The sequence below is a fragment of the Amblyraja radiata genome, chromosome 9 (assembly GCF_010909765.2).
Source record: "Amblyraja radiata isolate CabotCenter1 chromosome 9, sAmbRad1.1.pri, whole genome shotgun sequence".
NCBI classification, from domain to species: Eukaryota; Metazoa; Chordata; class Chondrichthyes; order Rajiformes; family Rajidae; genus Amblyraja; species Amblyraja radiata.
The window spans coordinates 57863492-57880344 of NC_045964.1; the positions used below are offsets into that span (position 1 = coordinate 57863492).

General features: G+C 44.9%; 1 protein-coding gene across 2 annotated transcripts in view; it reads left to right on the forward strand.

Annotated features, from left to right (window-relative positions):
• The window catches only part of rps6ka5 (ribosomal protein S6 kinase A5), a 161606-nt gene that overhangs the window by 79488 nt on the left and 65265 nt on the right, over window positions 1–16853 (forward strand). The window contains exon 5 of one of the 2 annotated variants that reach the window (XM_033027542.1): window positions 4525–4632. The exons of the other annotated variant lie outside the window; for it this stretch is intronic. Coding sequence (XP_032883433.1) covers window positions 4525–4632 — 108 coding nt within the window. The remainder of the gene's footprint in view (window positions 1–4524; window positions 4633–16853) is intronic. 2 annotated transcript variants of the gene reach the window in all.

Sequence of the window (16853 nt, forward strand, 5' to 3'; positions counted from 1 at the left end):
CGATCTCACTTCTATACTCTGCCTTCCTGTTCTTGCCATCAAAGTGGATAACCTCACATTTATCCATATTATATACTGCTTCTGCCATGCATCTGCCCACTCACCAAACCTATCCAAGTCACCCTGCAGCCTCATAGCATCCTCCTCGCAGCTCGCATTGCCACCCAGCTTTGTGTCATCCACAAACTTGGAGGTCAAATTTAATTCCCTCGTCTAAATCGTTAATATATATTGCAAATAACAGGTCCCAGCACCGAGCCTTGTGGCATCCCACTAATCTCTGCCTGCCATTCTGAAAAGGACCCGTTAATTCCTACTCTTTGCTTCTCGTCTGCCAATCAGTTCTCTATCCATGTCAATACCCTACCCCCAATACCATGTGTTCTAATTTTGCACACTAATCTCTTGTGTGAGATATTGTCAAAGGCTTTTTTGAAAGTCCAGATCCACCACATCCACTGGCTCTCCCTTGTCCATTCTATTTGTTACATCCTCAAACAATTCCAGAAGATTAGTCAAGCATGATTTCCCCTTCATAAATCTATGCTCAAATCGACTCAAGCAGCTTCCTCACTACCGATGTAAGGCCTGTTTCCATGTTGTATCTCTAAACTAATACAAATGTTCCCCCACTGACTCACCACCCAGATTCATTTTGTCTTGCTGGCCTCACAGCCACTGAAACTCTAATTCAGTTTTGTCACGTAAAGGCTCAACCTTGTGAAGGTCAGCCCCCTACCACCTCCTGACCCAAAGTTTAACTTGGCCAAAGCTTGCTGTGCATGTTGTGCTCGACTCAAGATAAACCAATACCAATGCTAGAGTGGTGGAGCTGGTAGAGCCGTTGCCACGCAGTGCCGGAGACCCAGGTTCGATCCTGACCTCGGTTGCTGTCTGTATGAAGTTTGCATGTTCTTCCTGTGACGGATAGGTTTCCTCCGGGCACTTCAGTTACCTCCCACATCCCAAAGATGTGTGGGGTTGTAGGTTAATTGGCCTCTTGTAAATTTTCCCTCGTGTAGGGAGTGGATGAGGAAGTAGGATAACGTAGAACTAGGGTGAGCGGGTGATCGATGGTCCTTATGGACTCGGTGGGCCGGTCCTGTTTCCATGCTGTAATGCTCTATGTATCACTATCAAGGTCCTGCATGCCTATTCCATTTTGCCTTCCACAACACTTGCTAGCATCAGTTTCTTGTCATCCCGTGTACAAAATCAATGTTTATATTTGCTATTATTTCCTATGTCCTGTCTATAGTCCTCTGCCTTTCTGTGCATTCCTCATCTTGGAGAATGGATCAGCGGCGCACAAAGCCCTCCTTTGCATTGTTTTTCTTGCACTTTTTTTCCCTTCCTTCCTCTATTGGTTTTGTGTCAAATTCAACAGAGGTACAAGTCAGATGCTGTAGCTTGGAGCAAGAAGCAAACTGAGGGAGGAATTCAACGGGTCAAGCAGCATCCCTGGAAGCAAAGGGGCAGTCGGTATTTCTGGTCAAAACTGATCCAAAATGTTGACCATGCCTTTGCCTCCACAAGATGCTGCTCAACCCGTTGAATTCTGCAGCAATGTTTTTTTTGCATTGCTATAAAATCTTCTATTCTGCATCTTTCTGTGTGAACAGCCAGACAATGAGTTAACTGCTTTCTTGTTTAGTGTTTGATGCTTTCCCATGAGCATTCCAATCCCTTTGTTTTACATCTCTAAGTGAATAACATAGTTATTGTTCATGATTACTGGCTCTTTTCCCACACAGTTCAAGTTGCCCATGTAGTCGTCCCGTTCTTCCAGCTTATTGCGATTGGATCTTTTGTGCACATTGGGGCATTGTCTCAGGATGAGTGGGGACAGGAGGTGGAGTTTGGTCCATTTAGGATTCAGTTGAGGAGAAATAATAAATCTTTAAAACTCTCTACTTCGGAGGTCAGTGGATCCATTCTCAGCTCTATTAGATTAGTCACCCATGATTTCCCCTCTTAAACCCAAGCTAACTCTGTTCAGTCCCTTTCATAAGTTCATGTTATAGGAAATGAGTTAGGCCATTCATCCCATCAAGTTTACCCTGCTATTCAATCATGGCTGATCTATCTTTCCCTCTCAACCCCATTCTCCTGCCTTCTCCCCATAACATCTGAGACCTGTACAAACTCTTCTTTTAGTGCTCTGCTGCTGCGTCCTTCATTATATATTCTAACATTATCCCTACTACTGATGTTAGGCTAACCAGGTTCTTCCTTCTCTGCTTTTTTTTTCTCTCTCTCTCTCCCTCTCTCTCTCTCTCCCTCTCTCCCTCTCTCCCTCTCTCCCTCTCCCTCGCTCCCTCTCTCTCTCCCCCTCTCTCCCTCCCCCCCTCCCCCTCTCCCCCTCTCTCATATTTCTCTCTCTCATATTTCTCTCTCTTTCTCTTTCTCTCATATTTCTCTCTCTCATATTTCTCTCTCTCTCTCTGTCCCTGGGATATTTCTGCTTTCAGTGCAACTTCTCTAGTACATTTTATTTAAAATAATGCTAATGTCCTTCTGTTCCTCATGTGTGCTAGGCCCTTGGTTCTTGTTTTTTGTGCTTCTTCCTGTCAAAAGGGCACAAAGTGTTTGTTTAATTGTTCTGCCATTTTTTCTTGCTATTGAGGGAGTGCAGCGTAGGTTCACCAGGTTAATTCCCGGGATGGCGAGACTGTCATATGCTGAGAGAATGGAGTGGCTGGGCTTGTATTCACTGGAATTTAGAAGGATGAGAGGGCATCTTATTGAAACTTATAAGATTATTGAGGGTTTGGACACGCTAGAGGCAGGAAACATGTTCCTGATGTTGGGGGAGTCCAGAACCAGGGGCCACAGTTTAAGAATAAGGGGAAAGCCATTTAGAACGGAGATGAGGAAACACTTTTTCACACAGAGAGTGGTGAGTCTGTGGAATTCTCTGCCTCAGAGGGCGTTGGAGGCTGGTTCTTTGGATACTTTCAAGAGAGAGCTAGATAGGGCTCTTGAAGATAGCGCAGTCAGGGGATATGGGGAGAAGGCAGGAACGGGGTACAGATTGTGGATGATCAGCCATGATCACATTGAGTGGCGGTCGGTGCTGGCTAGAAGGGCCGATTGGCCTACTCCTGCACCAATTGTCTATTGTCTATTTATTTCTTCCTCATTATAAATCCTCCTGTCTGTGTAAGGAAGTCACATTTTCCCTCACTAGGTTTATTTTTGAAAGTCATCCACAATGTCAAGGGGTTGCCAAAGCAAGAGAACCTGGTCAAAATAACAGCAGCAATTTGAATATTAAGCAAATGAAGACAGATGGCATTAGTGCAAGAAACTGGCTCTGAGGTAAAAAAAATCAGCCACAATCTTATTGAATGGCAAAGAGGGAGGAGGGACTGAACAGCCCATTGTTTCTTAAGACCGATTCCTCATTTAGAAATGTGACTGAGATGATTCTCATGGGAATCGGTTGACTTTCAATGGACAAATTTCAAAGTTGCGTGATCTCGGGAGGGAAGCCGATATTATTCAACTTGTAGAATCAAGGAACTGCAGTTGCTAAATGCTGCCTGATCTGCTGAGTTATTCCAGCACTTTGTCTTTTTTTAAATTTAGCTTGTACTCAATTTTATCCAAAACGGGCTTTATTTTGGATAGTCAATAGTCAATTTTATTCGTCACATACACATATACAGTAAGTGCAGTCTTTGTCAAGACAGACGATATTTTTTGTGTAGAGAGATTAATCTCGCTGACGTGGTTTAGACTATCATTAGAGATACATCACGGAAACAGAACCTTTGGCCCACCAAGTCCGCACCGACCAGTAATCACCTCATACACTTAGTGCTATCCGACACACTAGGTATAATTTTACTGATGGCAATTAACCTACAAACCTGCACGTCTTTGGAGTGTGGGAGGAAAACGGAGCAACCGGAGGGCATCCACGAGGTCACAGGGAGAACGTACAAACTCCATACAGACGGCACCCATAGTCAGGATTGAACCAGTGTCTCTGGCGCTGTGAGGCAGCAGATCTACCGCTGCGCCACCATGCAGCCCAGTGGTTACTAAATGGTATTTTGAGTAATGTTGAAAATGTGTTGGCATGGACAAAGCTGGGCTTCCTCTACATTAAATCTCTAGGATTCCATGCATAAATTATCACGCCATTTAGTCATTAGATAGAAAAACACTTTACATTAAGCTTTAAGAAGGAACTGCAGATGCTGGAAATAGACAACGTTTCGGGTCGAAACCCTTCTTCAAGGGTTTCTGAAGAAGGGTTTCGACCTGAAACATTGCCTATTTCCTTCGCTCCATAGATGCTGCCTCACCCGCTGAGTTTCTCCAGCATTTTTGTCTACCTTACATTAAACTTTGATGTTGCAAGCGTAAAACAGCCAATGAAGCACTTAAGTTACTCCAGCATTTTGTGTCTACCTTCGATTTAAACCAGCATCTGCAGTTCTTTCTTACACATTTTGAAGCACTTGAGGTATTTCATAAAGAGGTTATATTCTGTAACTTTATTTTTTTTTACAGCTTGGAATTATTTATCGAGATATTAAATTGGAGAACATTCTTCTTGACAGTAATGGTCATGTGGTTCTGACAGATTTTGGACTTAGTAAAGAGTTTCTCATAGATGAAGTAAGTATCCCTCTTTATTTTCTTGCAGCTGCATGTATAAGACACAATAGATATTTATTGTGTTAAGTCTTCTTCTTGCCTATGGTGTGCACAACCTAAAGTTGTAGGACTTGTTCTATTTGATCTTATTTGATTGTGCACGTCGGGTTGATTGCATTAGTCGAAACAGGGCGGACCATGTGAAGGTTGCAATCTCCCACCGGTATATGTTAAGTATAAGAATGGGAGAGCAGTATTTATTGATGATGTCACTGTAATATTCAATGAAATTGTAATGAACTTACTGAACCATGTTCAAAAGTTGACGGATGGCAAGCCTGTGGCTTGACAGGTATGCTACTCAAAGTTATGCAATGCACTGAATGTCATAAAGCTAGATCATTGTCTTACACACCCTGTATTTTGTACTCTGTTGATGATTTCATCGGCTCTCCGACTCAGGTAGACAGTTTGTGCTGACAGCAAGAATCTTGTGCTTTTGTTCTTGGCCCTGTGAACTGAAATGCATGGTCATTGTGATGGGTTGTACCTGTGAACTGCTTCCTCCTCATCGACAGAGCGACACGGTGGCGCAGCTGGTAGAACCGCTGCCTCACGGTGGCAGAGACCAACGTTCGATCCTAACCTTCGGTGCCGTTGGAGTGGAGTTTGCCCTCCCTGTGACCACGTGGGTTTTGTCCGGTGCTCAGGTTTCCTCCACAGATGCTGCCTGACCTGCTGAGTTACACCAGCACTTCCAGCATCTACATCTCATTCATTGTTGTCATTTACTGGATGTTAACCTTTCATTCGATCCAATTTGGCCTTCATGCATCTTCAGTTCCTTTGAAATAGCATAGCGAGACACTTAAGGGCCTGTCCCACTTGGCTGTCATTTGCGCGCCATTTACACGACCTCCAAAAATGTGGTCGTCGCATTGTGATGCACGGGTAGCGTGTGGGTAGCGCGGGACGGGCGTGGAGGAGTGTGGAGTTGCGCGCGGTATCGCACGGCGTTCCATGATTTCGTGCTGCATGAAATCCTCGCACGCCACCTGCGTGACGTATCACGTACACACGCTGAAGCATTGGCGTCGCACGCTGGCGTCCCGACGTATCGCGTGGTGACGCATGGTTACGTCACCGTGCGTAACCATGCGTCGCCGCGCGCCGCAGTGTATTCTAATGACGTCACGCGCACCAGACGGCACGATGACGCGTGATTTGCGTGCGATGTTATGCCAACCTATTTTACATATGACGCCTAAATGAGGTGCAAATGACGGCCAAGTGGGGCAGGCCCTTAATTTCCCACATTGCCATGAGTGAACAAAATATTGAAGTAGTAGTTGGGGGGTTCAACAGGTGAAAACCAACTGTTGACATGAGGTTTATTTTTCCAGTCACAGTCCATGTTTATGTAAATACTATCGCCACATGTAAATTGTATACACAAGAGCATCTGGCTTCTGTGCCGTTAAATGTCAAATGTGTATTTTAATATTTTACTAGGATGCTGAGCTACTAACTCAGATTCGGCAGTGAGGTAGTATATTTTAATTGGAAGGAGTATTGGTTAACAAAATTAAATTGTTAATGTTTTTACTGTCACATCCAGTGGAAAAAACTAGGCACACTATTTTGTAACAATTTGATATTTAGAACATATCACTGTAATATTGCTTTAATTAAAACTACTAATACTGGTGTGGATTAGTATAGTCAAATTATTAGTTTGTACATGCAAAGCCTGTGCAGCCAAGACATTTTATTTGTATCAAATGTGCTTGTCCGACTGCCAAGTGCTCTCTCCTCACATATTTGTATAAGCTATATGTCCTGCATGTGTACCACTGAAAGTGGAAAGTTTAAGAAATAATTTTAACGAGGATAAAAATGTTCCCGATGTTTACAATTGTTAGTTCTTGTTGCTTTTGAGGGAGATTTACTTATATCTTTGCCTCAAGACTAAGCAGATGGATAGCCTAGCTTGTGATTGGGATTGTGTGGAGTCACGTTAGGAGGGGTACCCGTTGTGAAGGCTGCAGGCCTGTCGGGGGCAAGCCGCCTATCCGGCCCCTGCTCGTCTCCTGAAGACCAGAGTAGCAAAGAGGAGGGAGCTGGCACCGGCGGTCCAGAGGAACAAGGCCAGTGGGAAAGTGAAACAGGGTGTTGCCTACTGCGCCCTCAAGGTCAGCTGTGGGACCCGCCCCCGGGGACACATAGGTGGCCGGGCGAGGAAAGGTGGCCGGGCGTTGGACACGCTAGAGGCAGGAAACATGTTCTCGATGTTGGGGGAGTCCAGAACCAGGGGCCACAGTTTAAGAATAAGGAGTAAGCCATTTAGAACGGAGATGAGGGAACACTTTTTCTCACAGAGAGTGGTGAGTCTGTGGAATTCTCTGCCTCAGAGGGCGGTGGAGGCAGGTTCTCTGGATGCTTTCAAGAGAGAGCTATATATGGCTCTTGAAAATAGCGGAGTCGGGGGATATGGGGAGAAGACAGGAAAGGGATACTGATTGGGGATGATCAGCCATGATCACATTGAATGGTGGTGCTGGCTCGAAGGGCCAAATGATCTACTCCTGCACCTATTGTCTATTGTTTATTGAAAGGAAGGTCAGTACACTGAACAATCCAGGGACCCGCCTAGAATGGAGGGGGGGGGGGCAAATCTGGTTACTCGAAAAATAATTTCACTGTGCTGTGCACTATTGAACTATTGAGGTACTGTCTGCCACTGTAACAGCGGATGGACAGAAAGGAGGTTTGTGATTCGGAGGGCAAATGGTGAAGGATTTCCATAATCAGTTGGGCTTGCCTGTGAGTTGGGATTGAGAGTGGGGCATTAGTGGGAGACTGAGGTTCTGAAACTCCTGAAGTTTAAAGCACTCCCATCTCTGTGAGAATGTTAAAGCCATCATTATCATCAGCCTTTTGATTTACTGCCATTTTTCCTATCTCCGGAAAGTCTGCAGCGGCAGTTAATTTCATGTGGACTTCTAATGCACTGATGGACATCTAGTGCACTGCGGAATCTTGATGCAAATAAATGTCATTGAAAATCTCCTATCCTGAGAGTGGCCGTGCCATGAATTGTCTCCCTTTTCATATTTTATACATTGTAAGAGGGAGTTAACATCTAGAAGGCCGTGTATTATTGTTTCTTTGCTAACCAGAGTTATCTTCACGTAATCAACATAATTACTTATTCAGAGACGCAAAAGACTGCTGATGCTGGAATCTGGAGCTACATACACACTGCTGGGGGAACATAGTGGGCCAGGTAGCATCTATGGAGGGAAATGGACAGTTGACATTTTGGCTTGGGACCCTTCTGCTAGACAACCTGTCCAGAGTTAATCTGGGAGTTAACTAAAGGCTTGTCCTGACACCATGTCACTAATGTGTAGGAAAGAACTGCAGATGCTGGTTTACACTGAAGATAGACACAAAATGCTGGAGTAACTCAGTGGGACAGGCAGCATCTCTTCTATCTATCCAGAGATGCTGCCTGTACCGCTGAGTTACTCCAGCATTTTGTGTCTATCTACCATGTCACTAAGTTCTCTCTCTCTCTCTCTCTCTCTCTCTCTCCTTCCGGTACTCTGTCACGTCATTGTTCGTGATTCTGCCCATCATAGTGGTGTCGTCTGCAAACTTGTAGATGGAATTAGAGCTGAATTTGGCCGCACAGCTGAGCTTAGTATTGTTTTGTTTTGGCACAGTCTTACTTTTCACTGTCTTGTAGAATTGTATAATGTATAATTCATGTTTTGTGTGTTGTCTATGTGCCTGCAATGCTGCTGCAAGCAAGAATGTCATTGTACCACACTGTACTTGCGAGTATGACAGTAAACATGACTTTTGACTTGATTTAACCTATTGGATAGGACCCATAGTAAGGGCTGGCTGTTCTCTCCACCAGTTTTACTGATTGGGATTGTTGTCCGTTTGGGTCAGTTTTTGGGCCATAATCTGCAGTAGAGGATACAATGATAATGATATCCGCAGGCATGAATAGTGTGCCCCTGTCCCACTTAGGAAACCTGAACGGAAACCTCTGGAGACTTTGCGCCCCATCCAAGGTTTCCGTGCGGTTCCCGGAGGTTGCAGGTGGTTGCCGGAGGTTGCAGGTAGTGGAAGCAGGTATGGAGACTGACATAAAACCTCCGGGAACCGCACGGAAACCTTGGGTGGGGCGCAAAGTCTCCAGAGGTTTCAGTTCAGGTTTCCTAAGTGGGACAGGGGCATAACATTCGGCAAGGGAAGAGAACAATTCAACTTAAATGGCTGGCTGCCTGAGATGCGGTACTCTTGTGTTAAATTTCACGATAAAAAGCATCTCACTATCTGGTTCATGACTGAACAACAGGAAGTTGCTGTAGATGATGAACCAGATATCGACTGAGTTTGTGACAGAAAGTTAATGTTCATCTCAAATGACATGAAGAAATGGATCGGAGCCATTTATGTCCATATATATTTATTTTAAATTAGTTGGAAATAAAAAGAACTGCAGATGCTGGAATCTTCAGCTTAAAATAAAAGTGCTGAAGTAACTCAGTGGGTCAGGCAGCATCTATGGGAGGAATGTACAGGCAACGTTTTGGATTGGGAGTCTGAAGAAGGGTCCTGACCCGAAATGTTGCCTGTCTATTCCTTCCACAGGTGCTGCCTGACCTGCTACTTCAGTTCTTTTTGTTGTAATCCAAAACTAGTTGATACTTTCATATCTCACAGTTCAAGCCTTGTTTTTCCCTCTCTATTCTACTTTAGTTTAGTGTATTATTGTCATATGTACTGAGATACAGTGAAAAGCTTTTTTCATTTTTCTACTTGCACCTCTTCCACAGAGATCAACTCTATGTGTGGATGGGGCAACTTGGTTGGCATGGGCAGGTTGGACTGAAGGGCTTATTTCCATGCTGCATGACTACGACAATAAGTGCGATTAAACATGTATTTGCCACCCTCTCGGTTGGTACCATGGCACATAAGGTCATCGTCGATAAGAGCAGAATTAGGCCATTCAGCCCATCAAGTCTACTCCGCCATGATTGAATGGCTGATCTATATCTCCAACCCCATCCAACCCCATTCTCCTGCCTTCTCCCCATAACCCCTGACACCCGTACTAATCAGTAATCTATCTCTGCCTTGAAAAAAGTGGAAACTAGTGGAAACATCCTCTCCACATCCACTCTATCCAAGCCTTTCACAATTCGGTAAGTTACAATGAGGTCCCCCCTCATTCTTCTAAACCCCAGTGAGTACAGACCCAGTGCCGTCAAAAGCTCATCATATGTTATCCCACTCATTCCTGGGATCCTTCTTATAAACCTCCTCTGGACCCTCTCCATAGCTAGCACATCCTTCCTCCGACATGGTGCCCAAAATTGCTTGCCTGACCAGCGCCTTAAGGGCCTGTCCCACCAGCATGCGATAGCATGCGTCTAGCGCGACCAAACGTGGTCGCTTGAGGCGTATGGCCTCGCAGGGGCCGGTCCCACTTCGATCGCGGAGGCGTATGGAGTTGTGCGGGGCTGGTCCCGACATCCCCCGGGGCTCCAAAAATCTTGCACTGTCCGAAAATCCCGCGCGACAACGGCCTGTCGGCCCGCAGCCGCATTGAGGCCGTACGCAGCGCATCGATGGCCGTACGCAGCGTCTCGACGTCGAACGCAGCGTCTTGACGCCGTACGCAGCGTCCTGACGGCGTACGCCTAGCGCGTGGCGTTGCACGATGACGTCATCGCCCAACGCCGTGCGACGTCCAACTTCAGTCAGCCCGCCTCCTGCCCAGCTGATTGGTGAGTATGATGTCGGGACCAGCCCCGCACAACTCCATACGCCTCCGCGATTGGAATTGGGACCGGCCCCGCGAGGCCGTACGCCTCAAGCCACCACGTTTGGTCGTGCTAGACGCATGCTATCGCATGCTGGTGGGACAGGCCCTTTATGGATCTTCAGCAATACATCCCTGTTTTTCTATTTTCACTCTTGAAATAAATGCTTGCATTGCGTTATGTCGTTTAATTTTTCTTGGTCTCACTACATCAGAAGACCTCTTGTTCCCTTCCTGCTAAGCTCCCTTGCAGTTCCTGCAACTAAAAATGTGATTAATTCCTAACTCTTCCAAGTTCCAATACAATGTCATTGATAACACATCAGTTTTTCTCTCCACGGAAGCTAACCGACCTGAGCATTTCCAGCATCCAGGTTTTATTCTATTTTAATTGTTGTTCAATAGTTTACATAAAACTTAAATCTTTCTTTTCTCTTAATTCAGTCTTGTGTTTCCCTCTCTATTTGGAACCGAATTCTGAAGTAGGGTCTCGACTCGAAACATCACCCATTCCTTCTCTCCAGAGATGCTGCCTGTCCTGCTGAGTTAAGCCCCTGTCCCACTTAGGAGACCTAAACAGCAACCTCTGGTAACCTTGCCCGCCACCCAAAAAAAAATCAAGGTTGAGGTGACCTGCAAACTCCTACCACCTCTCCACACATGTTGAAAACCTTCCTCGACTATGAAGAAAACCGGCATCGACTAGACCTGCGACTAAAAAATTATCGATTTTTAAAATGACAACCTATTTTTAGTCAAGGCCGGTTTTAATCATGATGAAAAAATAGCAGCAACCTAGATGAAGCCTCGACCACGCGGAAACCACTTTCGACCATTAGGGCGAGTGACCAAAACCTCCGGTGACCTCATGGAAACCTTGGGTGGCGGGCAAGGTCACCAGAGGTTGCTGTTTAGGTCTCCTAAGTGGGACAGGGGCTTTACTCCAGCATTTTGTGTATATCTTCGGTGTAAACCAGCATCTGCAGTTCCTTCCTACTACTCACCCACTTTCAATTTTAATTCCTTGTACTGCATATTTCACAATCCTTCATTCTGACTTGTTAAATTACTTTCCCCACTGGCTCAGACACGAGGTGTTTGGTTAAACCTGCTGTGGTGTTATCAGCTTGTACTGTCAGCAATTAGAGGTGCAAAATGTTTATACAAGTTAAAGAAATTTCATCAAATGGCAAGCAGGAAGTAAGCAAAATAGACTGCTTAATGGGTGTTTAGTCACCCGAAGACCCATTCAAAAGTCCCTGCTTTTTCTAATCATTAGGACATGTTGCCCATTGATTCATCCCAATTACAATTCTTTGCAAGCGGTGGTGTAATTCTGATTGATCTGCCCAGCTCCAGCGCAAACCATTCACAATATTCTTGATTCTTAGTCCAATTTCTGTTTTAGTCTCAATGCCACATTTTGGTATCTTGCAGCTGTTTTCAGCATTGAATTCATATGCGGGCAAGATACTTATAAACGCATCGTTATAAAGCAGGTAAACAAAAATGCTGGAGAAACTCAGCGGGTGAGGCAGCATCTATGGAGCGAAGGAATAGGAGACGTTTCGGGTCGAGACCCTTCTTCAGTTATAAAGCAGTGACCCTTTCAACCCCATATCGGACACTTTGCTTACTTCCTGCTTGCCATTTGATGAAATTTCTTTAACTTGTATAAACATTTTGCACCTCTAATTGCTGACAGTACAAGCTGATAACACCACAGCATGTTTAACCAAACACCTCGTGTCTGAGCCAGTGGGGAAAGTCAGAATGAAGGATTGTCAAATCGGATCTATTGAGAGATAAGACACAAGTGCTGGAGTAACTTAGTGGGTCAGGCAACTTCTACGGAGGGAATGGATGATGTTTTGGGTCAGGTCTCTTCTTCAGATTTTGTGTCTTGCTCAAGATTCCAGCATTTTGCAATTCTTTGTGTCTTCCTTCAATGGTATTTTCTATTCTTACATTTGTAACCAGTGCCTTAGTTTGTGTCAGCCATTGTGTTCTCATGTCTGATTGAGAAGGCTGACGGTTCAAGATTCACTGGAGACCCAGACACATGATGAAGAAAGACTGGATAGACTCGGCTTGTACTCGCTAGAATTTAGAAGATTGAGGGGGGATCTTATAGAAACTTACAAAATTCTTAAGGGGTTGGACAGGCTAGATGCAGGAAGATTGTTCCCTATGTTGGGGAAGTCCAGGATAAGGGGTCACAGTTTAAGGATAAAGGGTAAATCCTTTAGGACCGAGATGAGAAAAAAGTTTTTCACACAGAGAGTGGTGAATCTCTGGAACACTCTGCCACAGAAGGTAGTTGAGGCCAGTTCATTGGCTATATTTAAGAGGGAGTTAGATGTGGCCCTTGTGACTAAAGGGATCAGGGGGTATGGAGAGAAGGGAGGTACAGGATACTGAGTTGGATGATCAGCCATGATCATATTGAATGGCGGTGCAGGCTCGAAGGGCCGAATGGCCTACTCCTGCACCTATTTTCTATGTTTCTATGTATGATCTAAGGTTAAGAGTATTGTTAAATGGAATGGATTATTAGACCTGTTGATGGCTACAGAGTTGTTATTCTCAGAGATGCGTGCTTTGCAGGCTGAGCCAGCATTTAATTGCCCATCCTCCATTGCCTTTAAGAAGTGGCAGTAATCTACCTTGAATTGCAGCTCTTGAGATGTGGGTATGCCTTTAATATTGGAGAAGTTACAAGATCTTGACCCAGCGACAGTGAAGGAACGGCGATATATTTAGAGTTGCATTTCAATAATGAATGAATGAATGAATAAATGATACTTTATTTTTGCATGGCAGTGTCATGATATGTCACCCTATTCACACCCAAGGTATGCAAAGAGTGGACACACAAAGGGTGCCAACAAAGTTTTAAATTATCCCGTGCCAGGTCCTCCTTTGTTCCCTTCTCACGGCCGTTCCCCCACACAGGGTCCTCCTTTGTTCTCTTCCTCCCTCCCACACAGCGGTGGTTCTAATCTTTTGTTTGTAATCAATTGACACTGATCTTTTAAGATGATATGATGCATTTGGGTTGCATGGTAATTTATAAATAGAAGTGTAGCAAAAAAATATTGTTAACATTTCAGGACTTAGAATGGGTGCAAGTATTAGACAATAGACAATAGGTGCAGGAGTAGGCCATTCGGCCCTTCAAGCCAGCACCGCCATTCAATGTGATCATGGCTGATCATCCACAATCAGTACCCCGTTCCTGCCTTCTCCCCATGTCCCCTGACTCCGCTATCTTCAAGAGCCCTATCTAGCTCTCTTGAATATTCACCTGGATGGTGTCTGGGATGACAAACTTAAATAATGTGAGAGTTGGAGAAGTTAAGTTCTTGTAACAGCCAAGGTTAATATTGACCTAATTATCTCCGTCTCCGCCTGCGCCGAGGCCTAATAGCGGCTGGCGGCCTTGGAGCTGGGGCAGCGTTCCAGTGGCAGCAGCGACCCGACCTCGGAGCTGTGGCGTTCCAACGGCAGTGGCGGCCCGACCTCGGAGGATCGGCCACGGGCCCGGTGGACGACACCGTCGGGAGCTCGCAGGTCACAGGTTTGTGACCTGTTTTTCCGGAGCTCCCACAACAACAGCTTCGTCCGCTGGACTGGAGGGTGGCAGCTTCGACCGCCCCGGGCCGCGGAGTTTGAACCGGCCCGTTCGCGGTGCTTGGATTCAGCCGCGGTACTGACTTACCATCGCCCGGTGGGGTCACAACATCCGAAGCCTGGATCGCCTCGGCGCAGTGGGAGAATAAGGAGGGAAGAGACAAATACTTTAAGATTTTTGCCTTCCATCACAGTGAGGAGGTGCCTGGTGAACTCGCTGTGGTGGATGTTAATTTGTGTTTATTGTGTGTTTTTGTCATTTTTATTATATGTATGACTGCAAGGCAATGACATTTCGTTCAGACCGAAAGGTCTGAATGACAATAAAGGCTACTTTGACTTTGACTTTCAAGATGCTGAAGAATTGAAGATTTTTGCTCGAGGGAAGAAATGATTTCCTCTGGTCAGTGGCTTGGTAACCAGTGATCAGAATTTAAAATTTAATATCATTACCAAAAGATCTTTAGAATTACTATTTTTTAATATTTGATTACTTTAACTAAAACGGTAATGAAAGCTAAATCATAGAATTATAGAAAATTTACAATGTAGAAAATCCATTCAGGCCATCATATCCACCTCGATTCAAATACTGTGTAGATGTGGAAATCATTCCTGCCTCTACCACCCTTTCATGCATTCATTCCTGATTCCCATCACTCTCTGGAGTAAAAGAGATCGTTATTAAATACTCTATAATTACATCCATCCCACATAAGTAATTCCCCCAGCTTCCTCTGCTCCATAGAATGCAACTCCAGTTCATCCAATCTTTCATGGCTATAATTTTTAAGTCCCAACGCCCTCCTAAATCTGTCCATTAATCACATCTCTCATATAATGTGAAGTCAAGCACCGTACCTATCAATCAAGCTGTGGTCTAAGCAGAGCTGCATCAAGTTTATCCTAGCCTCCCTTCTCTTGTGTTCCATCCCTCATTAGCAGAGGAAAGTGTTCAGAAAATAAAGCATTCTGTATAAAAATGTATGGAAGTGCTTAAAAAGGATATTAGGAAGGCAAAGACGGAGTCACAAGGTATCACTGACAGTCAGAATTATGGTTAATCTGAAGGTATTCCATGGGTATATATATTATACACCTACACACCTGTGGCCTTGTCACCCTAAAGAGCTCTACTCGTTCTCTGGTTATTTTTTTTAAGGGCCTGTGTAGGAGCCAGAAAGTCTTGGCGTGGTTCTAAATCAATAATTTGTATCGGTATTCAGAAAGGCAAAGGACTTTGCAGATGGAGAATTTAGCAAAAGGAAAGTTTAATGCAAGCCTCAATAAGTAAAGATGAGGTATTCGATGCAGTTCTGGGCAGCACATTATGGGAAGGATGTGATGGTTCTTGAAGGGGTGCACTGTGAATGTTTTTTCCCCTCCTCACTACTCACTATCCTCCCGTTTAATGTGTCTTCTGTAGTCTTCTTCCACCTCATCCTGCTCATCTTCAGTTGTCACCTCTCTGCCTAGTGATGCTTTTTCAATTTGCTGACTACCACACAGTCAATTTTGTATCATCTGCAATCTTGAACATGCTCGACCCACTCTTGGCCACATCCTCCCCAACAGTTCCACTCGTGTCTAAATCATGAATATAACCTATTTTAAAACTAGGGGCTAAATACTAAAATGACACACAAATAATTAAAAAATGACATTAAAGGGTGCTTTAGTGTAGGAAGGAACTGCAGATGCTGGTTTAAACCGAAGGTAGACACAAAATTCTGGAGTGTCTCAGCAGGACAGGCAGCATCTCTGGAGAGAAGGAATGGGTGACGTTTCGGGTCGAGACCCTTACTGAGATGGAACTAACTGGGTTGTGGAATATAACATTCTGGGTCTGGGTGCTGCAATAGACAATCCTTCATAGTGGCCATCTTTCCTATCTGATTCTGTGATCTCTTGTGTGGTTAGCCGAAACATTCTAGCTTTAATTCGGGGAAAAGCACAGTCTATTTTCAGTAATAGTCAGACCCACAGATAGATCAGCTTTCACAGTCTTGTGCTCAAAGAATAGTGTTTCTGATTAATTCTGAACAGATGTGCCAATATGATATGTGGCGGCACAGAATCTTGGACTGAATCATGTACTAAAGCGTCTAATTACATCTGTCATTGCAAAGGAGATGCTGCCAATATGGCAGAAAAGGGGGTGGTAGTCGGGTAGGATTAAAAATAGACGAGACAATGGCACGTAGGTGTAGGTTTATTATTGTCATGTGCACTGAGATACACCGTAAATTGGAGGAGCAGCACCTCATATTTCGCTTGGGTCGTTTACACCCCAGCAGTATGAATATTGACTTCCAATTTCAGGTAGTCCTTGCTTTCTCCCTCCTTCCCCTCCCCTCCCCAGCTCTCGCACAGCCCACTGTCTCAGCCTCTTCCTTTCTTCTTCCCGCCCCCACCACCCCCACATCAGTCTGAAGAAAGGTCTTGACCCGAATCGCCGCCTTTTCCTTCGCTCCATAGATGCTGCCTCACCCGCTGAGTTTCTCCAGCATTTTTATCTACCTTGGATGTGAGAAGTGTCCACGTCGCGGGGCTGGAAACTGGAAGTATCCTGAGCTAATTCTGCTACCACCATCATCTACTGCGACAAGTGACGGCTTCCACTGATTGTCGCCGGAAGCTTGCGTCCTTTTCAGGACGGACGATGACAGCGAGGCCAACGTTTGTAACAAGATGGACATGAAAGAACACCTGGATGTTTTGCTCCTCTTCGATTAAATAAGTACTGTACAATTGGTCAGTC